Source organism: Anomalospiza imberbis, chromosome 1, assembly GCF_031753505.1.
Source record: "Anomalospiza imberbis isolate Cuckoo-Finch-1a 21T00152 chromosome 1, ASM3175350v1, whole genome shotgun sequence".
Classification (NCBI taxonomy): Eukaryota; Metazoa; Chordata; class Aves; order Passeriformes; family Viduidae; genus Anomalospiza; species Anomalospiza imberbis.
This window is the reverse complement of record NC_089681.1, coordinates 102,159,510-102,182,937: the sequence shown is the minus strand read 5'-3', so window position 1 is coordinate 102,182,937 and position 23,428 is coordinate 102,159,510. Positions and strand designations below refer to the sequence as shown.

The 23,428-nt window shown below is 34.0% G+C and overlaps 1 protein-coding gene across 2 annotated transcripts in view; it reads right to left on the bottom strand.

Annotated features, from left to right (window-relative positions):
* CNTNAP2 (contactin associated protein 2) overlaps positions 1-23,428 on the bottom strand; it is a 1,020,441-nt gene that overhangs the window by 431,161 nt on the left and 565,852 nt on the right. For both annotated transcript variants that reach the window (XM_068202989.1, XM_068202997.1), the window contains one exon: positions 17,777-17,926. In XM_068202989.1, coding sequence (XP_068059090.1) covers positions 17,777-17,926 — 150 coding nt within the window. The remainder of the gene's footprint in view (positions 1-17,776; positions 17,927-23,428) is intronic.

Sequence of the window (23,428 nt, the reverse complement as noted above, 5' to 3'; positions counted from 1 at the left end):
TATGTTATTGTTAGTTACCCATAGGGAGCACCTCTCTCACATACGGTCACAGCTCAGGGAATCTGATCCTTTCCTGAAGTTTTAAATAATATATTTATTTTCTTCAAAGAACAATTTTACCACATTGAAACAGTCTTGTGTAAAAACACCAGTATATTTTGTCAAGAAACATGAACACAAAATCAATTAAACATAATGCAAATTTTTAAATTTAAATTAATCAAATCCAAGTTAAGTGCACTTAGGAATAATTCCTTTTATTAATCAAATATATTTTAAGTTTCTTGGGCCATCCTCATCATATTCAGACTTAACTGAGGAGCCTAATTCTTCGCATCTCTTTTTGCAGCCCCAACTTCTGAGAGGTGCAGGATAGAGAAGAAAATCAAATATTTTAGGACCACAGTTGTGAAAATGTTCCATCAAACTTGAAACAAGAAACTGCAGAGCCCACTCAGTAAAAAACAATGATTAATTTAGTATTTCAGAGCACTCTACTCCCAAATTCTGAATAAAAGAAAACATTGGCAACACTTCAGTGAAGTCCTGATATCTGGTCTTTTCCTGGTTTGTATCTAAATATCATCTTTTTTCAATAAATTTAACTGGAAAAGTTAAAAAAATTACCTAATTCTCTCAACAGATCACACAGGAAAGAGAATTAGGCTCACAAAGAAAATTAGGAATAGAGAAAAGAGTAAAATACAAGCTTGAAAAGCATATCAGAAGATGAGTACTTAAACAGCTGCAGGACCCTGACTTAGTTACTTGATTTATTGAATGCTACACTGGAATTTTTGTCCCTTATTTTGTTAAAAAGTTGAGCACTCATTCATCTTCCCTGTACTATTTAATAATGTGAGAATGAAGTATCTGATCTTCACTAATATCACAGCTTTTATTTCATCACCCATTTTCTTCAGGGCCAGAAGAACTTTCGCTAAATCAGTTTACTTGGGCTACTAGTTTTACTCCATGCTGATTGAGCAAGAAATCAATGGATGATGCATTTGCATCTCAGTGAATCACCTAATTAGCTGCTTTCTAAAAATGAAATCAGTTAATTACATATAACCTTTTCAGTAAGATTAAATGACAGCAAATTCACTTTGCCCAGAAAATTCTTTATGTTGACCACAGATTACTGTTCTCTTTATTCCATGTGTATTTTCTATTATGTAGCTATTGCTCATCTACTGGAGACATGAATACGAAGGCCATGTAAGCATGGTTGTTTACTGTGTGCCCAGTCAAAGATTCCAAGCAGGCAGGTTGAGGGATTTCAATGGACCTACACTTACATGTCTCAGCCCTATTACATCAGGATGATGAATTTAGAGTAGCTTTTCAGCAATTTATAAAACATGTCTTATTTTTCTGACTATTAAGTATTGCATGAACTGTGTACGTTAAGGCAAAAGAAAGCTGCTAGTGGGAGACAGGAAAGAATAGACTGGCAAAAGCCTCTTCTGACCAAATAATTGAGTAATATCAAGGAACAGTACCAAAATTATTAGCTTTGATGACTTTGCCTTCTGTCCAATCAAGCTATAAAATAACTTTTGCACAGAATATGAAAAGCCCATGAACACAGATGAACAACTGCTAGGATGAAATGTGATAAAGCTCTGAAAAGAGAAGCAGTTTCCTTCACCCTGAGAGAAGGCCAAATCTCTGTGACAATATGATTTTAGGTAAACAAAGTAAAGCAACATTCATGTAATGTGTTGTTTTGCTAAGGTTTTTAAGGCCTTTCTCTTTCTCCAAAATTTTTTATTTTACTGGAAAGCAACGTCACATGATGTAATTTATGACCCACTAGTCTTCCAAAGAGAAAGGTGCAAGAACCCAAATTCTATCAGATCTGATAAAAGCTACTGTGGCCAAGGGAGGAATTGGAGTACTACACTCTCTAATACTCCTCCAAGTAAAAATTAAAGTATGAAAATGGATACCTAGAGGTATATACAGTCAGGAAGAGAATAACTGTCAGCTGTCATTCTGATATTGAACTAATAAGATCCATTCTGCAGAATTTTTGGCAATTCATTTACAAATTATTTACAGAAGGAACATCTTATTTTTAATTGCAATTTACTGAAGATTTTAGTAATGTATAGAGTATCTATTCTAGGGAATGTGTAAAATAAAGTTTAACAGCAAAATTCTAAATTAAGATATAAGCACAGCACAGCCCATTTAGTTCCTCCTTCTATGGCATCCTTCTCAATTCAAAATATCAATCTAATATATTTTTAGCCTCACCTCTAGGGAGTATCATCTTTACATTTGAACCGTTGTTGGAATCTGCATTTCTTTCTGTCAGATCACTGTGTATTCCTGGGACAGACTAAGTCAAGGAAAACAAAAGAGTTGGAAACAGGAAATCCAGATTTATTAAGATTACCCCTCAACAAAAGATGGCTTTCTACACAGAAAACATTCTTCTTACATGCAAAATCTCTTGCTCTCTTCTTTTTCTATTTGCTGAGGCTGTATTTGCCTTAATGTTAAAGGACTTCTGTGGTAGGTGTTTGTGCAGTAACAGAAATTATTTCTGAGGTCTTCAGAACTGTCTAGAATTTATTAGGGAAATAGCCCCTACTCTAGGTGTTATTCAGCCCCTAAATAGTGCAATTAGCCATCATGACTCATTGGTCTTGGTCCATCTGTTTGGAAGTTCAATAAAAATAGACACAGGGAGAAACTACTCCATTTTGATTCTAAGCAGCACCTGTGTTTTCCAATACACTTCCCACACGATTTTTCACTACAGTGAAGTTAGTAAAAACCTTGCTAGTGCCAAAGTGGTCAACTGTAGTTAAATTTTTCAGGGATCTTTCCTAAGTGGAGGTATAACACATTTTTAGAAGGAGTAAAAAAAAATCAGCCTGGATTGAAAAGTATTTCTACATAAAGGCAGAGAGAGGATGACATGGACTAAAATTACATAGAAAGTACATATTAAAGGAAACATGGGCAAATAAACTTCAAACAAGATAGATGAGAGAAGTTAATTTAGGAAGTTTGGTGACAAGACTCTGTTTGCAGTGATTAGTTATCCTTTCTCATCTAATTCTCATGCAGACTTCTCTGACTGTCATAACAAATATATGAACTTTTAATTCTGGGTCATCATTAGCATCAGTCCTTCTGACCCATACACCAAAACGTAATTTGAAATTCCAGTGAGGCAGTGTGTGCATTGGTATATTTACCTGAAAGTGAAGTTATTTTGCCTTCATCCAAACAGAAAGGAATAGCTTAGTAATATATTTTACATTTAAAATTTAATTTATATTGACATATGACACATGTCTGGAAATTGCTGTCTTCATGATTATAAGCACAACATTCTTGTCCATTTTAAAACAAAGACATGCTGACAATAAAGTCTGGACCTAAGTTTTAGATCCAGAAGTAATATGCTATCAGTACATACCCAACCAGTCTCTGAGAACTTTATGTTTTCATTTAGCTTTCTTAGAGATGAGAAAACATGATAAACCTATCAGAGGCACCATCCCTCACCCTCGCCTGGCAGCCTGGGTGATGGAGCCTGCTTTACATTCTGACACAAGACAAATTAGAGTGCACTGTGCTCAGGCTTCATGCTCTCTTCTTGCCAAGGAAGTAATTCATCTCTTCACGTTGATTGAGCGATACTGAGCAGCACGTTGGGAAACAGGGGAGGAGGATGGAGTCGAAAATCATGGGGAGGGAAGGCAAGTAAGAAGAAGAAGAGTAAAAAGGATTCTGATTAAGGAATTCAGGGTCTTGTAACCAGCCCCAGGTAAAAAAGCATGATACTGTGCAGAGGCAGAATAAGAGCTAAAAATACATTCTCAAAAATGCATTTCCATTAATTAAAATTTGTTTCTAGAAACAGATTAATCCAGATAATGAAGGGGAAGAAATTAGAAGATGTAGGTTAATAAGCACATACTATCCATGCTTAGATATAAGAGAGAAAAAGATGTCTGAATTGCTTGAAAAATGACTCTGAAAAAGGACTCATCTAACTCATCATTATTCAAACCATACTATAGACAGCTGCCAAATGAGTAATGGTATGGCACCATTTCCAGGTACCCTGGACACCACCTCTGATTTCACTGGAAATTATGAACAACTTACCACTGACAGCCTTGATTATCTTATCTACCCCCAAATGGGATGTGTCCATACTCTTTGTCATCTATATTTCAGATGTGCACAAACATACTGTACTAGCATCTGCAGAGATCAACTTCCTTCACATAACACAAAATATTTTGAGTAATTTTTCCTTCAGCTTTCAAGACAGATTGAAATGAAGACTGATTAAGGATTGAAATAATTTTTATCTTTCAGACTTCAGGTCTCACATAAGATAACAATTTTATTTAAAAGAAATGCAAATATATAGTATGCAGTAAAATAATAAAAACAAACTGGCCGTCTAATCACTCCATAAAAATGTCTTATCCTGGCATTATCATGAAGTTGGAGGACAACAGAAAGTAGTGTGTATCCCCTCAATCATACTGTTCCTATAAACACAGAATTTGCTCATACTGACTTGGTAAGACTACATAAAAAAGTTATAATTTATTTCCACAGTATTTATTCTATTTTACAATCTAGACAGTGTTCTGATCAGAGAGCTAAGCATTTTTTAGTAAGCTTTAAGCAATTTAATGAAATTTCTATTATGCTGCAAGAGTGAACATTTTAAAACTTTAAGTTTTCATATAATTCAAAGTGAAATTTTAAGTATTACATGCTTATTTTCTTCTCCCAAACATTACTTCATCATGTATCTCTCATATTTTGGCAATGATTCTATGAAATTTGGCAGCATGAGTAGATGATGAAGCCTCACGGTAAAATAAAGGTGTGTCCCTTGGCAACTGCTAAGGTTAAATCTGTTTCATTTCTGAAACAGATACACAATACAGCACATTTGAAGTCCTTCATGGCTGTTAATACCGCCATCAATCAATTTGCAAACATGATTTTGAGATATGAAAATACATAACTCCATACACAAAAACCCTTAGAAAAAATATAAGCTTTGTTTTTCTTAATCTGCCTTCATAGGTTGTGAAATAATGCAAATAAAATACTGAAGTATATTCCTATTACTCTCTCTGTATACAACTGCTATTTAGGAGAAAGAAGAAACTGTCAGGAAATTATAAAGTATCTATTTTCTATTCTTTTATTCACTTAGGTTAAAAAAATTAACCTTCTCTCAGTTTAAAACAAAGTTGTCATTGTCTATTAGTAAAAAAAAATTCATTCTATTTTATGTTTACATAAAATTATTTCAGTCTTGAACACAGAACTCTTTTTATATTATTAGATATTTTATTAATACAAATCTTCTTCAATAATCTCTGTACTGCTTGTCAAAAACATACTAATAAGCAAGAAGATTCAGTCACATTATTCTTTCAAGAATATTAATTTCAGTGCATCTTCAAAGCATGTTCCTGGATTTGTCATCTTTATCCCTTGTGCATAAGATGATTAATTTTTAATAACACTAGTATCAATAACAATAACTAAAAATTTGATTTGCATTGTGTCATAAATCTAAACTGACTCACAAATACCCTTTAAAGAAGTCTAGTAATAAGTCTCTCAGATTGTAATTTATTTAAGTGGAACCCTAAGTAATTTATCAGAAGACATGTATGCAACAACTGTTTTCCTTGGAGAAAAAAATCAGCAAATTATTCATAAAGGAGATGATAAAATTATTTTAGTTACTCATTATATTAATTAATTCTGAATTTTATCAGTAAGTAAATAAGTAACTTATTTTCACTTCACAAACTGAACTTATATTAGCAATTCTGTTCATTCTGTTTTAGTTTCACCCATAAGTGACATCATATCGTCCTTTAGATAACTGGGTCTTTTTTTGTAACTAACTCATCTCCAACTCATCTGGAAATCAAAGTATGATGCTTTTATACCCATATCACATACACATATTCATATCTGTCTATCTATAGATAGATATATAGATACACATACACATTCATGTTTGTATACATACGTGTATATACCTGTGTGTCATTTGCAATCCATTATGTTTGGAAAGCACATAAGCTTTCTAAAATGGGACAAATAACATTAAATGTCTTTCTAAATCTAACAAACAAAACTAACTTTTCAAACAGTATGCTTTTTTTATAGAACTTCTCCTTTTTTAATGCAGTATTACTTTGACAAAAGCTCAAATTTCAAAACTGATAAAAAAACATAAACCATTTCAATAAGTATATAGTCACTGGGGCTTAAAATGAACTTTTAATAATTATTTGTAGGAGTAAATAACTAGTACTTGAATATTCATGGTTAAGTAATACATTAGTAATACAATTAGAGTCAATTGTATTGTCCACAGTAAATTTTTAATTAGTCACCCTCAAATTAGTACTTTTAATGTAATTTTGTAGGTAGCTGAATTGAACAGCAGATATTAAATAGCTTGCTAAGGGTCACACACAGCCATGCTGCGATATATTGAACCCTCTCCAAATCTCTACAGCTTTATTTCCACTGGGGTAGATTTTTAAGAGCATAAGAGGGAAATCCGCATTTGTCTTTCAATTTTCAATTGAGGCCAGAAAAAATTAGTTATCTTAAAAGTTAAATAAACACTTACTATCAATTAAGACAAGAATAACAATTTTTCACCAGAGATAATAAATGCAAAGCGATTCCACTATGTTAAAGAAGAAGTTTAAGAAATTTGAATTTGAATGATGGAATATAGTAATTTTAAAATTATAAATGGTGCTTCACTGTAACACAACATATTTAAGAGTAGTAGGATGCATTAATGAAGAACAAAAATTTTGACTGAAGCAGAAAACTAAAATACCATCATAAAGTTCATGCAGACTAAAGCATTCACCTCCAGTGGGTCTGAAAATGGGATGCAGGAAAAGGGAATGGGATATGCTCATGCAACTCTTTTTTAAATTGCACGTTTTTTTTCTTTCCAATACATATTTTTAGTGTAAACCCTACAATATAGGGTTTACAATATAACAATATAATTCCTAATTAATTTTTTTTAATGTTCCATGCACTTTGTAGAATTCCTCTTTTATTTTCATTATAAGCAATGAATTTTGGAAACTGTCTTAAGCTTATGATGACAACAAAATACTTCTATTTATTTCACAACAAGAACATCTTCCATACAGTTTGCAAGATTCTGAGATGCTGAAAGTTAATGAAACTGCAGATCAATAGGATTAGAAATGTGACTCCCAATCATTGTGATCTGTAGAGCAGTAAACTTTAAGGCTGTTTCTGAAACTGCTAATAATGAGATTCTTCCTACCCTTGCATCTCCTGAAATAGCAAGGCAGAAAATTGAGTGAATTTTTTAAATGAGACTAGTTTCAGAACAGTTTCATGAAAAATTATGGGTAAGGAAGAATGCTGTGTATGTCACACTCCAAATAATAAAAAAGACAATGGATGAAACAAATTTCCTTAAGAATGTTGGTATCGCCCTCTTCAAAGGATTACCCTTTTTTCATCTCAGTAAAATCTGAGTTAGTCCTGAAATTCCATCAGAGTGAACACATTTTGTTCTTGATTCTGAAAACAAATCTAAAAGGAGAAATACAATGACTTGGATAGCTGTCTCACTGAAATGATGTGCTGAGAATACATTCATTAGACAGAGCCTTTCTCAAATACACTCAGCTAAAGAATAGAAAGCAATCTACAGTAACAGCTAATATATTTGCAATAGAAGTATTATAATGAATACTTTCAAAAGATATTAAAATAATGGCAAACTTCTTTGACCCAGTTAAGGAAAGCTTTACTGCAAAATTTCCATGGAGATCCTTGGTTGCAGTACTTTTCTGCTTTCTCAATCAAATGTGACTTTTGAGAATTATTGGGTCATTCAGATGCCACAGTATTAATTATATGAGATATGTATGCAAACCAAATCAATTTTTTGAGTGTCCTCTACAGTGCCTGAATATAACTCTGTAAGTCATCAGTGAAAAGCTAAAAAGACCTTTCATATGGCATAATCTAGTAAGTACTTGCCTACTACAGGTTCAAGCATGGAACAGAGACAAACACAAAACTCTTCAAATTTCACATGCTTGTATGACATCCAGGATTTTTTTCCTGAAGTAATTTTTGACTAAACAAAGAATTCCACTTTACCAAATAATAGGTGATTTTGATATTTTTATATTTCTGGCCATTAACAAGAGATATGACTATAGTCTTTTTGCTAATATTTGTAGGATTCTTGAAAAGATCACTCACTGCATTTATAAAGACCTGTCCTATCTGACTTTTGTTGAGATCATAAATATAATAAAATCTCTTTGAAAATGAAATAGGAATATATAACTGACAAAAAAGAGGCCCACTATTCTCAGAAAGATTTAAACTTCATTTATTATTCCAGTTGTATAATTCCTCAGTGACCTTTCTTCAACATGCATCAAGATATGCAGTATTCTATTTTTGTGCTACCTCAAGATTTTTCATCAAGCATCTCCAGAATAACTGAGTCATTATCAGCATGAGTACTGTTTACTCACTCCATGATTTTTAAGACATTCAAATAATAAAAGGCTCTTCCTTTACAGTTGTATTTTCCCCTGTACTTCAGCCAAGTTCTTAATAAGGGGCAATAGTGATTGTGCAATCAAAAAAAAAATCGACATGAAAAAGCTCTTACCAAGTCAATGGGGAACACGAATTGCAAAGACAATGAGCATAAATAAGAGAGTATAAAAAAATGCAAGAGGGTCGACTCTGTGCAACCTGTTCCTAAGAATGAAAATCTTTAGAATATGGGATCTAAACATCTTATTCCAAAATTCTACTCCATTTTATTATGATGTAAGTTAAACCACAAAAGGCCTAAGTAATTACAAAAAAAATCATTTACTCTGAAGCTCTACAGAAATATCCAAACTTACAGAATCAAATATAAAAATTGGCTTTCAAAAAACTGCCTGAAAAATGTCAAGTACGGAAAGTGTTTTGGGAAGTCTGGTCAGTAAGAATAATAAAAATTAGGTGTGAAGAGTAGATGAAGCATATTCAAGCACCACTAAAGCTTGCTTCTGTTTGAGGCATCATCTACTTGGAAAAAGATTCACAAGGAAATATCCTTAGTGCCCTCTAGAGAGTATTTTTGCTGTTGTAGATTAAAGCAAAATACTTCATACACATGTAAAAAAATATCATGCACTCTGCTACACATAGCACCACCATTTGATGTGTTTTTATTGATAAATAGAAGTTTGCTTACCAAAGGATTTCCAGTCATTGTATATTACTAGCCACAGCATCTAATCTCACTTGGGTTTGTTGGACTAGATCAAATGATAAGCATGCAGGTCTCACTCCAGAGGGAAAAAGTCTGTAAAATCACTTCTCAAGACTCTCAGTAGAGTTATGTATGCATTTTGTATGATGGGAAATGAACTCAAAGAAACTAAGGGTATTCTTTATTGCCATGGAAACAAATCTAGTTTCTCTTTTCTCCATTTTGTAATATAACCTTGACAGTGACCATCATCTCTGAAAAGTCTATATTTCATGGTTAGTATTTATGCTAGTTCTATCTCAGAGAAATTGCTCTGTCTTAAGGAAAAAAAAAAAAAAACAAAAACAAACAATCCCCCCCCCCCAAAAAAAAAAAAAGAAAAAAAAGAAGATTGAAATATTGTGGTCATTCAGTGAATAAACCAAATGGCAACGTCTGTGACATGACTTAATAACCCAAAATTGTCTATCAATTTGCTGGTTTAAAAACAACTCCCTCCTAAAAGGAAACATCAATATTAAATATTCAGTACTGCATTATCAAAACTTCTCCACCCTAAATTAAACTCAAAGCAGACATACTTTGACACTTACAAGGTAATTTAATGCAAACTGGGAAGTAAGCCAGTTGCCATCAGCAATCCACGCTGGAGATTTGCGCATCTCCAACTTGGTACTTCCTGCTGCAAAGTACTATACAGGTAAGTTCAGTGCTTAGCTGGTAAATGAAAAAAAAAAAAAAAAAGTCTTTAAACCTTCTCTTTCAGCTTCATGGTTCCATTTTGCCAATTTATGCAGATAAATCAGCTCTACACCACTGACTGTGAGATTCAATAAAGTTCTTTCTTCGGAAGATATAAGCCTTTAAAATCTGCTTCATGATTTACAAAAGCATCACTAATAAGTGTTCTTGTTAGAGCTGTAGACTGCCACTTTTATATTATGAGATTTGTTGTCTTCAGTAGAAGGTGATAACAACCTGGGACTGCAGGCATGCAAGGATTTAATTGGCAGCCCTAGACACAAAGGGCTACCTGCAACTTGCTTATATAGTAGAAGCAGCAGATAGTAATTATAATTGGAGCTCCAATCAGGTTTCATATATGTGACAAAATTTACAATCAGTGCTGAGAACCATTCTCCACTCAGACCATATGAGTCAGGCAGGCCTTTTTCTAAATAACATATTTTTGTTCTCTCTCCCACTTTCAGAAACACTACATTTGGTGATATCTGGTTTTCTTTCTGTTACGCATTTATGACTCATTAAATCAGATTTCAAAAGGTACTAATTTTCACAATCATCTAGATAAGTAGATTTCTCTGAAAAGTGAGTCAGTTGTCTGAATATCATCAGAATCAATGGCATTTAGGCAACTTTTTGCCTAAGGTTGTTTACAATATTAACAAGTGCTCATTTACATACTTAAAACATTGAATTGTGACTGAAAATTTGTCTTATGTTTAGAGGTGTGGGAGAAAAAAAGGGAAGTCACCAAGGTGATCAGAGGGATTGACCACTTCTCACATGAAGAAAGGCTGAGAGAACCAGATTTTTCAGCCTGGAAATAGAAGGCTGAAAGTGACCTAATTACTTACAGGTGACCTGATTGTGGCTTTACAGTAGGGAGCCTACAAGGAAGGGAGCCTACAGAAGGAAGCCTACAGAAGGGAGCCTACAAGGAATATGGAGAGGGATCCTTTACAAGGAAGAGGAGAAATTGCTTCAAACTGAAAGACAGCAGGTTTAGATCAGATATTAGAAAGAATTTCCTTACTATGAGGGTGGTGAGACACTACAACAGATTGCCCAAAAAAGTTGTGGATGCCCTATCCCTGGAAGTGTTTAAGGTCAGGTTGGATGGGACTCTCAGCAATCTGGTCTGGTGGAACATACCACTGCTCAGGACACAGGGGTTGGAACTACATTGATCTTCTCATCCAATCCAAGCCATTCTGTGATTCTATGATCCTATGATTTTAAAGTGGAATATCACAGATTTTGCTATGGAAAATCCATTGAGGAGCATCAGTAAGTCAATCCCCAAAGAAAGGAATGACTCTGAGAACAGTATGGCTTATTGATGGCGCCAGGAATTTACCTTTTCTCATTTCTATTATTTTTTTTCCTGTGTAGATGTGTTGAATTGTGCTGTGGACAATAAGCACATGCATAAACCTAGCCAGGATATCCTTGAGAAATAGATAAAGTTGGTAGAAGTGTTATTCCAATATTAATTTGCATTCTCCACTACTTAGATGTATGATTATTTTCACACAACAGAAAAGCATATGTGTTTATTTTTTACATCACAATTCATGACACGCATACAGACATCTGATTCCTAATGCCATCAATAGACTACATTGTTTTAAGTGTTCTAAAACCACAGAGCTCTAATCAGTACTGACTAATGATTAGTACTGGTTAACAATCCTACCAACTTTCACTGCTTCTTGAAATGCCTGCCCTTCCCCTCCTATCAGTATTTTTTTTCACTTACTGGTACCAAAAACCTTATTACTTGACCTAATAAAGCCAATAAAGGAGAGCTATATAGAATACATGTATAATTTTCACTTTTGAGTTTGTCTCCAGTACCTTTCTTCTGGGTCTTCAACAGAAATTTCCTTCTCCAAAAGTGTTTCCTTTAGAAGAAGTGTGGATAATTTTTACAAGCCCTTTTCCTTTCTGTTTGGAGTCAAGACCTGCACTAGATCGGGAATTTCCCCTATTTTTATTTTAATATTCTGGGATATTCAGAGACTGGAACAATTTGCTTCAGACTAAGACTCAGGGAACAGTCTGACTACTATACTTAGTGAAAAAGGAAATAAATAATATACTCACAGAGTTAGAGACAATAGAGCTCCATAAAGTCAATTTTCTCCTTCCCCTGTCCATGCAGGTTTACTTTCTATGGTATATATTCTTCCTCATTCCTTATCCTTTCTTGGTTGTAAATGACAGTAAGAGTAAAGAAAATGTATTGAAAATTTTGATGTTCTCTTTTCTGCTGCACACAAACATTTGCTTTAGTGCTTCGAAGAAAATAAAGTAAAAGAGATTAAGTTCCTATGCTTTATTTTTTGAGAAACTTCTAGATATATATTCTGTGGCTATAATCTTCAGCTTAACAAGAGATTTATGTTGTAACAAGGAGAGCACTTTTCAAGACTTCATCCATTTATATTTCAGTGGATAGACATTTCTCATATTTAATAGACCTTTACTCAAAAGCTGAAGTTCTTCCAGCAAGACTCATGCCTCCATACATACATTCCTAAACTGCCATTACCATGCATTTCATCTTTTATTTTCTTGCACATTGTACCAGCTGCCTGCACCTGCTTTTCTTCAGGACATCAATCTATCTTCAGTATTTCTGCTTGTGCTGTTGTATAAAATGTGTTGGTGGACTAGCATATTGACATTACTGAAAATTAATCACAGAAAGTCACCATTATTTTACTTTGTCTCTTCTTTCTAACCTTCAAATTATCTGAATGAAGTAAACAAAACTTTAAACATTATGAAAAAAGCATAAATCTTAAAGAGTTAATGGGAAATGATGATTGACTCCCTTCAGCTCTGTCAGTAGTATAAAGAGAATGTGAATTCAGTTGTGTTTCCTCATTCATAGTACAAGTGAAATGATGAAATAAAAAAGAATTTAAATCACGTACTAAATACCAGAGAGAGGTTTATAATTGCCTGCCATCTAATTTGCTTTTTTTACTTGCTACGAGCACTTCCTTTCTTTGCTTATGTTTATAAATTTTGCATATCAGCATTCTTTGCTTATGTATTGACTTATAAACATTCCAGATTTAACAATCCAAGGTATGAGGGCTGTTAAAATATATGACCTATTCCAATCATTTTATTTCCATTCCATGTGTTTACCATTATTTCGTAGGTCTGACTTGGGAGAATACCTGAAGATGAATGTTGAAGACACACAAAAATCACATTATACCCTGAGTTACCTGAAATTTTCTCTGTGTTCTCCTCATGGATTTGTATTTGAGTTTACAGTAGAGTTATGATCATGAGAAGAAAGATTTCAAAACACACTCAAGAATTTTTCCACAAGAAATGCAAATTTGAGCATCCTGTCTTGTGGTCATACATGCAAAAGAAAATCCAAACCACCACAAACAGCAAATGGGCAGCAAAACTGAAACCCTGAAATACAAAAAATCTGCAGAAAAGATCAGCAAAAATACAAATTCAACCAAACATTGTTACTTATTTTTATATGAGAACTCTCAGACTTGCAGAAATGAAGTCAGCTGGGACTTTTTTAGTTTTTAGGTAACAGATAACATGATTTGCCATTAGCTGGGTCTCATTTATTTGTTGTGACACTTAAAAACTCAACTTTGGTTTTGCTGAACAAATTTGAATTTGAGCTACAGAAATATGCCACCCTCCGCCAAAAAAAAAAAAAAAACAGCCAAAATGACCCCTTCCTATCTGATAATATTTGCAATTGTGATACTTCAGATGCTTTTTAAGTGCCAGTGACACTACCTAGGAAGTATGGCCATGACTATAATGGCTTTTAATCAAAACAACCCACACAATAATAACAGTCGGTAACTTGATGAAAAATTTAGACACATCACACAAAGAAGAAAACATTCACAGAAGAGTACAGGAAATGTGAAACACAGGAAGGTAATTTTTATCTTAAAATTCCCTCCTCCTTCCATCACCTCTGATTTTATGGACTTTTAGACCAACACAACTTTTCAAAACAAATTCTACTCCAGGAACAAGACTTCATGTGTTTTGCAGAGAAAGGGAGGACTTTCTATAAACCTCAGACTGGTATCCCATAGGAAAATTACTGCATATTCCCTTCATCTTTGCTTGTTAGAAAAAGCAGCACAGAGTGGATTGACTGATGCTCACAGCATACTTCTGATCTCAATGAAAATATAGCATTCATACTAAAAACTCTCCCATCCTTGAGCCAGTGAAAAGGAGAGAAAAAGCAGACACAATTAAAAAGAAATGCCATAGAAACAAGTCAAAATCATGTCTCTAATCAAATATATCCTATGGACATCAGGAAGCTATTAGGTGGTCTGGTGAAAGCTTAGGATGCTTCACAAAAGCCCTTTATGTCCAACAGTGCAAATGAGGTTAATGGACTCATTCTCAGTCCGTGATTCATTTCCTCTGGTCTGTTTCTTTGTTTTATGCAGATAATTGGAAACAACAAAGAAACATCATTCTCTAGAGCTTAGTAGGGAAGGAAAGTTCACTTCTTTCCAAAAACACAAATTCAAGAGAAGAAAAACAAGGAAAATAAAACCAGTGGGCAGAAAATAAGTTATACAGAAGGGTAATAGGCAATTAGCACCCACCCTCCCACATTCACACAATCTACAGAAATGGCTCATCTTACACAGCTTCCCCTTACTCTTTAGGCTTGAATAAAACAACACTACTGCCTCTCCTTTGGGAGTATCTCAGTATTCCTGGGAGATGGCACTGGAGCAGCACAAAGCAAGGTGAAAAAAAGATTTTAACAGTACTGAACATTATATTCTCTGACAGAGAAATGAATAATACTCTTATCATTTACTTACTAGTAAATGTACAAAGTATTTTTCTATTTTTTCAAAACTAGAAAAGCTAGTTCTACAAGCAGAAGTCACAAAATATTCTGATTTCCACATCTCCTTTATTCAAATGTTACTGCATGTGTTGTAAAAATTTGGCTCTTTTGGTCATTGACAAGCATTTTTGAGAAAATATTGCACTGCAGTGCTGAAATGCAACTTCTAAATCTTTTCTTCAGCAAAGACAATAACATTGCTTATCATATACATTTGTTGTATTGACATCAGGAAACAGGAAAATAAGAAGGCTCACTTATTCTGGAATCAGAGAAAGGGAAAGTTTGGAGAACAAAACACTTGCAAACATATAGTAGCTCCTTCAAAGATGAAGTAAACCATCAAAGAGTGTTCAGAGCATGCTAGAAATGCTGTACAGCCTCTCCAAACACAAATTCAAAGGGCTGAGTTTACTCAGGATTCTGAAAGGTCAAAAAATTTAGCAGTGGGATTGGATGAATATCATAACACTGCTATCTTTGAATCTCATAATTTAACTTCTGCATCTGTTATATATGTTTATATTTCATAATATAAAAGTTTAACAGTATAAGTAGCTGTAATTATCATATTCAATTCTTTAGCAAATAAATCTAGATTCATTTTCACAATGCAAACATCACCAAAGAATTGATAATTATTTCTGCTAGCCATCTAACATTGTGCAGATGGCTACTGCCCTCTAAATTCAAGAAGTTATAACTTCCTAAACAACTATGTGTATTTGCAGCAAAGAAGTGTTTGATGCTTTCTTATCTGTACTTATTCCTAAGGAAATTAATGAAAATATCTTTAATTACCACCTGGCCCAAATTTTTGAGGTTCCCCTCTATTCTCCTTTCTCTACATCCTCTTGCAAATGTTATTTGTTTAAAGCCATGACTTGAAGTGCTTCTAAACACAAGTAAGGAGGAACATGTACATTTGGAGGAAAGAGAACAAAACCACCTTTGCCTTATAAGATGCAGGTCATGAATATAAAGATTAAGTTTGTAACATGCATCCAAAAGACTGTCTTTAAGTTGCAGTCTTTAATATATTATTTATATATACATAAATAAATAGCATACATTTATATAGAAATATTAATGTGGGAACATAATATTATAAATAGGTTCTATAAGTTAAGCTTCCTCAGATTCACAGCTTCTGATAGTTTATGTGAGTAAGTAAAGTGTTGCAAATGCAGATTTTGAAATAAACTTGGGACATGAAGGTTAGGACACCACTGTTCTTTTGACATACATCTAGAAGACCTTTCAGAGAACAAAAGATACTAAGGAAAAACAAACACCCCATAGTTTGTGTAATAGGACTATGTATTTGCATGAACAGATGTGGGAATGAGACTTCAGGGAATTCATGATTGACTTCCATATCCCACTAGAACAGTATCTGCATGCATGCTTGTTTTTTATAGAAGAATGGTGGAATTATAAAGTACAGGTCAACAATGACAAATCAGGTAAATTTCATAGTCCAACTGAAATGACAACATATCAACCCCACTTTTGACTGAGAAAGGGTATAAAAGCTACCTGGAGAAACTTGACAATCTATCCCTCAAAGACAGAGAAATATAGGTAAAAGACATTTCAGAAGAAATCAGTCAAGGTCTCTCCAGAAATGTAATAGTGATCTGGGGATTTTACCTATCAAAATTAACAGAATTTAACACTGGATGTATTATGTACAGCATTTCTTCTCATTGTCTCCTATGTGTCTTAATAACTTCATTTAATTAGAATGTCACAGATTGTTCTGACAAATTGAACATACTGTGTTTTGACAACAAAATAATTTTCACATTTTAGCATGTGGAAACTGGCTATACTAGAACTCTTATTTGAGACAATAGGCTAAAAATACAGTATTAGCAGAATTACAGATATTGGAAAATAGGCATGTTACAGCAATAGGAAATTTAACTCTTGTGACAGACCTTTAATTTGATAACAACAAAATGCAAACAACCTTGGAATTACTGTTTTCCCTTTCTATTTAGAGTACTTCATGTAACACTAAATTTTCCATTCCTTGGGTAATGTTATGGCTATTTATAGTATCACATTTATATTTTATTTTTATTAGACATGCACCTTGTAAGTTTTAAAGAAATCAGTTCTTAACACTGATAAATTCTGCTTTTAAAGTTTATGTTCTCTGTATGAAGAATTCATGTTCAACCTCAAACGTGTGGCACACTTCAAAAGTGCCACCTGCATTTTTTTGATCAAAAATATTTTTGACACACAAAGACACTTTTTAATATAGAAATTTAAATGTCAGTTTTAAAAATTCAAGAGTTTTGGTGGCCTTTTTTGATTTTCATAATGTTAATGTAGACGACCATCACAATAAATATCAAAGGCACAATTTTTAAGCACTCTTTTTTTATCATATGGACTGTCAACAAAAAAAAAAAAACAAAAACTAAACAGTCTAAGGCTTTGACCTATGAGAGCTTCTCAATTATCCACAATCATGACAGTGCTTTAAAAATCAGCAAAAAAATCAGGACCTGTCCTGAACAATGACTTATTTTTTTTCCTCTTCAGGATTTCAAACTTAAAAAGTTAAGTTTATTCCTCCACTTGGTGCCTTTTGTTTAAACGATCAAGAGTCCCCTTTCTCTGAAATGTTCAGAGATCTGAGAAACCATTCCAAGTTAGATTAAAAGTGTCATTAAGTTTAGTATTGTACACCTAGGCTTTTACCCCATAATAAGATACACACAAATAAATTACATCCTGAACTCCATTTCACCTGTTATAGCCATTAAAAGACTTTAGACAAGTATCTGTTTTGATATTTTTTTTACCTCCAAAGAAATATTTTTCTCCCGTCTTGACTTGTAGAGGGCTGTTAGTTCGAACAGCTGAAGCTTCATCACCATCAATAGTGAGGACAGCAAAATTTTCCTTAGCCAGGAATCGAACTTCATGCCACTGCCCATCATTGAGACCAGAGCCTGTGAAGAACAAAAAAACACATTGCAACATTTTACTTACTCCAAAATTTATTGCCTCTGAGTGTTTTGTGTGTCTCTTTCCCAGGCTCATTATATAAGGTTTAATAAGGGTTACTGCAGAAATGAAATAATTTTAGTGGGGTAATGAGGTATTGTTATTAAAGCGACAATTACAAAGAAATCCACATTATATCATAAATACAAGTCTTGGAACTACTGAAGTGCCCATGCTCACAGGCATAATAGTATCTAACTACAGATGTTATCACTCACCTTTCTTATCAAAAGGCCATATTCTGCATTTTACTAATAAAGAATGTCTTAATTGTTTCTATGATTAAACTTAGAAGGGAAAGATATTGATTCATCCATTTAACTATAGTGAGCAACAGTGCCAAAGGGCACATTATGCTCATGTTAGATATATATAGTTTTAGATATTTCCAAGAAAAGGGAAAAGAAAAAGAGGAGTGGAAAAGGCTCACATAGGTGGTGAATTCACAGCTAATTGGGATGTAGGGCTACTCAGAGAAGAGGAGGACAGAGGAAGACATTATCACAGAACTTCAAAACCAGTAGAAAGCATTTATTTCAGCAAATGTCTAAAAACCCCAAAATCTCATGGGAGCACCATCCTCCAAATACTGGAAACAGTGAAGCAGATGGAATTGTTCATTCATTCAGATCTTTTAAAACCCACAGAATTTATATACTTCTAATATTGTCTCCAACAGCTGGCAGAAAGCCAGTTTGCCTGGCACATTAAGAACCGCCAAAGGGTGCTGGTTTGTTCTACTCATTTCCGTGCAGACAGGTTATGCTGGGTCAGCAAGTGAGTAGCAAATGCTGTAGTAGAAGCAAGCTGCAAGTTATGGCATCTCTTGCAAGCAGTATTTTCTATACCTAGATAAAGTCACCTTAGCAAAATGTCATTTACCAAAATAAAGCACAATGCAATGTAATATGCTGTTTCTAAAATTAAGTGGAAAGCAAAATGTCAGCAGAAGTATAATGCAACATAACTTTTCAAAATATTCAAAAGAATGTTATCTTCTATGAATGACGAACAATAGTCACAGCAAAGAGATATACCAAAAATTTGATGAACATTTTTTTCCTAGTGTTTTCACATCTTTGTTTAAAATATGAGATCAAGGTGTGAAATAAAATAGGGTGCTCTTCTCATAATATTCTCAGAAAATTCATTAGTATGAACTAAAGTGGCAAAAGCCTCTTGGAAATGTATCAGTAAGAAATGTTACTACTAAAGCTTGTAGGCTTATTCAATCTAGAGTAAGAACAGATGAAAAACTTAATATACCACATGTGAGGGAATTTTTTGATGCTGTTGAGCCAGGAACGGGAGAAATAACTCACATGATTTCAGAAGGCAAAATGAGAATTTATTCAAAAGCACTTCTCTCTTTTCCAGAGAGCATCATGAACATTAATTCCATTGGTCTTAAAGTAAAAACATTTCACCTGATTGGTACACTGGACTTAGGTCAGTGTGGTAGAACATATCTATAAACAATATGAATGGAAAGCAAGATAATAGATTGTTTACATTCCTCTTGGACTTTTTCCCAGGCTTAGCCTGGCAGAAATCTTTCTCTTTTTCTCTCTGACTGAACTGAGAATATCCACAATTTTTCTTTTTGTTTGTAAACTCTTTCTCTATTTTCATTACATTTGAAAAAGAAGAAACTGAAAAACATAGAATTATAAACCAGATAAAATTAATTTTCACTGATAATAAACTAAGAAAGAAAAATACACAATTTTATATAGACTTCCAAACCAAAATTGTTACAGCATGTGCTACTACAGCTGAAGCTTATCAGAACATACTTAAAACCCCAATTTTCCAGCTTGAGATGACCTAATATTAAAAAAAATCTATTTTATATTTTTATCGAGGCATTCAGTATTACCTTGAACTGAATAAAAACGACTAGAGACTCCTGGACAAAAATTAAACACTGGCTATTAAAACAAGGGGAGAAAAAGCAGTGGCATGAGCTGTTCATCACAAAATGAGGTATATCTAAAACACTCTCTGGAAAGGGGGATATTGCAGAAACCAAGACACAGCAGTATATGAGACAAGAAGTTGTGCACAGCTGAGCAGAACCAAGCCCCTCAGCCCCAGGCAGGGAGAGGTGAGGGCAGAAACGGCCCTGCCAGCTCCCAGGGGGAGAGAGAGCAAGGAGGGAAGGGAAGGGCTCTGGCCACCAGAGCAGAGGAACAGCTCAAGAAAGCAGGAGCAGCAGAATCCTGGTCTTACCCCTGCATCCCCTCCTGTGCTGCTCAGGAACAAGATGTAGAAGAGTTGTGACTGAGGAAGGTGAGCTTCAAGAAGAAGGAGGAAGAAAGGTGTTGTTTTAATGATTGCCTTTGTTTCTCACTACCTAGATCTATTTTAATCGGCAATGAATTAAATTAATTTTCACAAGCTGAGTCTGTTTTGCTTGTGACTGTAACTGGTACATGATCTCCCTGTCTTTGAACTATTCAGAAGGTCTTTGAACATTTCAAAACTTCATGAACTTCTCAGTCCTATTTTCTCCCCTTGACCTATTGAGGACTGGGAGTGAGAGAACCAAGCATGACAACTGATGGAGCTAAAGACAGATGATTGTGCTATGAAATTGGAAATTCACTGTATTTCATATAATAAGGCTAAGCTCACCATCCTCATCTCTTGAGGATACTCCTTCATAAGAGAATGAACTGAAAGTACTAATGAGAAAAGATTTTTTAAGTTAAATATGGGATGAGATGCAAAATACTTCAGTTATTTTAATCTGTACTTTTGTATTTTGTGTTTGTACTGTGCTGTTCCCATGTGCAGTGAAGGGAAAACCCCCCAAGCTCACCAGCAGCATGCTGAGAAACTGAACATTACAATGACTCAAGGCAAAAACCAGGTGGAGGGAAGGTGGATGAGCAGAGCAGGTGCTCCTCCTGAGCAGATTGGGAAATGAGAACATGAGAAGAGCTGCAGGTTAAGAGCAAAGGTGATTTCATGCATTCTCTCTGTGTGCACAGCATTTAGCAAGATATACTAAAGGGACACATTGCTGTCTGTAAGCTGCTTGCTAGAAGAATGATTGGAGAAGTAAAGTTGTTTTGACTGTATTAAAAATATCTGCCCCTACAAGTTGGCATCATTCCTGTCAGTCCCTGAAAGATGACACTGTTTCTGTTTTATGAACTCTTCAGTGCATAGATACAAAATAATCATAAATTAAGGCTGTTTACTTAGCTAAAGGTATTAACCATCCTCATGGAGCTTTGCAGTATGACAGTAATATTCCCAACTGCTCTGGCTCAAAGTTGTCTCAAAAATTCTTGTACAATTTTATGTTTGTTTAGAAAACTTACTGGTACATTTTTTCCTGTGGAGTTTACTGATGAATACTAATGAGGATTGCTCATTAGAACTCAGCAAATACTCACCATTTTTACAGAATGGCGAGTATTATGGAATTTTGCTCCCCAGTCAAAAAACTAAAAGCACCTTTTATCTCTGCCACTGTTTTAATCTGATTTTTTATTTATGTGTATTAGCAGCAGTAGTATTAACCTTCTTTTATAAATGACACAATCATTTGTGTCAGGAATTAAATTATTATTGGGATATATGATATATTATATATATATATATATAGCTGCATGACCTGTTTCTGTTGCAGTATTTTATTACAAGCCTCATGTATATAAGGACTATTTTTGCTTGCTGAGATCTTTCTGTAAACCAAGACTCTTTAATAAGAGTAGATCATGTCTCCTTACAATAAAAGAATTTTCAGCTGGAAAAGTTTAGGATGGCCTACATACCAAATGCACAATGATGGTTTCTCACTGCAGTTTAATTTCCTTATCTGAGCTGATACATATATTTATTTGCATTCATTTTCTTCTTACTCTTTTTTGGTATGCAAGTTGAGAGAAAAAAAAAAAAGAAATACATATTGCTGCCACCACAAATTCCCTACTGAGTTCTGGAAAATATGGTTTCATATGCAAATTAAATATCTTAATGAAATGCATTCTCTCTTTTTAGGTTTTCTATTTAAATGACATTAATTTAAAAGTAGGACTCTTGAGTTAGGCACTTTGATTGAACAAGAAGAAACAGATGTTTTGCTTATTACAGACATGGAAGAAGAACTAGGATAACGAATACTAAAAAAGTACAAGGGTTTAATACATAATGGAGAATTCAGAAAGATAACATCTGGTTGAGTTTTGCCTCGAGGAAAACTATAATAGCGAAAGTCTCAAATTCTTCTATGGATAACCTTGTGTGATCAAATCTTCCTTTAAAAGGTACTGACCCATGCAGTGACTATCAATGAGTGCTAGCTTATACAGTCTGCTGATGTACATGAACAAAATTCTTCTGAAGTTAACATCATAACATCTGCCACATCAGAACAGAACCTTGTCTTAATTTTAATAGAGGACTGTAACCCAAAAGTCAGTTTAAATGTTAAAGAAGAAAACAAGGAAAGAATATTGTCATTATCTCCATGAAGCACTGGAGCAATGCAAGGCTGTGCAGCTGCATATGGGTTGTTAGTTCCCACTGCTGTAGTAAATATTTTGTATTGTAATTTCTTGCATATTGTACTAGGAGATGAAGCCCTCAATACTCAGCCTGAAGGTAGAGGGAAAGGTTTGTTTGTTATTGCTTTCACTTTAGCCAGACAGAACCACGTTTCAGGATGATGGTGTAATTGTTATTCCTAGCTAATCACTCACCAACTCAGTACAACTTTGCACTAGTATTTCTGACTATAATAAAACAAGCCAACAATATTTTGTTTGAAACATTCAGCTGTGTTCAAATATACAGCAGCATATGCCATGAATATTCAATCAGAAAAACATAAAATATACCAGATGTAATTACAAGAGGTGCTTTTTCTGTATTTATTTAATCGCAATTTTAAACTGGAAAAGCAAAATCACAGCTCCTCCTAAAACAATATTTTTGATAGTTTCTTCAATAAGCTATCTAAGTATATAATCTGTTTTAGGACTTTTGATTCAGAAAATATATTTTTATTTTCATTTTTATTCATTTTTTAGCTATCCCGATGAGCAGTAAGATAAGACAGTGTAAAATGCAGTCCTTGAAGCTATTTTGATGATGGAAAACACTGTTCTCCAACAGAAACGAAACAGTTATGTTAAATTTTGTCCTCATGTTTAAGCTCAGAGTTCTTTTTTAAAGTGAGTAGTTGGAAAAATGTTCCAATTTTGCCTGTTGGTGATATCTAATTTATACTGATTTTGCTCTGCAAGTTAATATCAGAAGAGAAAAAATGAGAATGCAGCTTTATATGAATCTCTAGCCTTTTTGAAAGGGTAGATAATTTTCTTGTTTCCACAGTTAAAACTGTTGTGTGGGAAATGGAAAATACAGCAAATACATAAATCTACAATGCTGCAGAGTCTTTATAATATTCAAACCTATTCTTATAAAAGTTT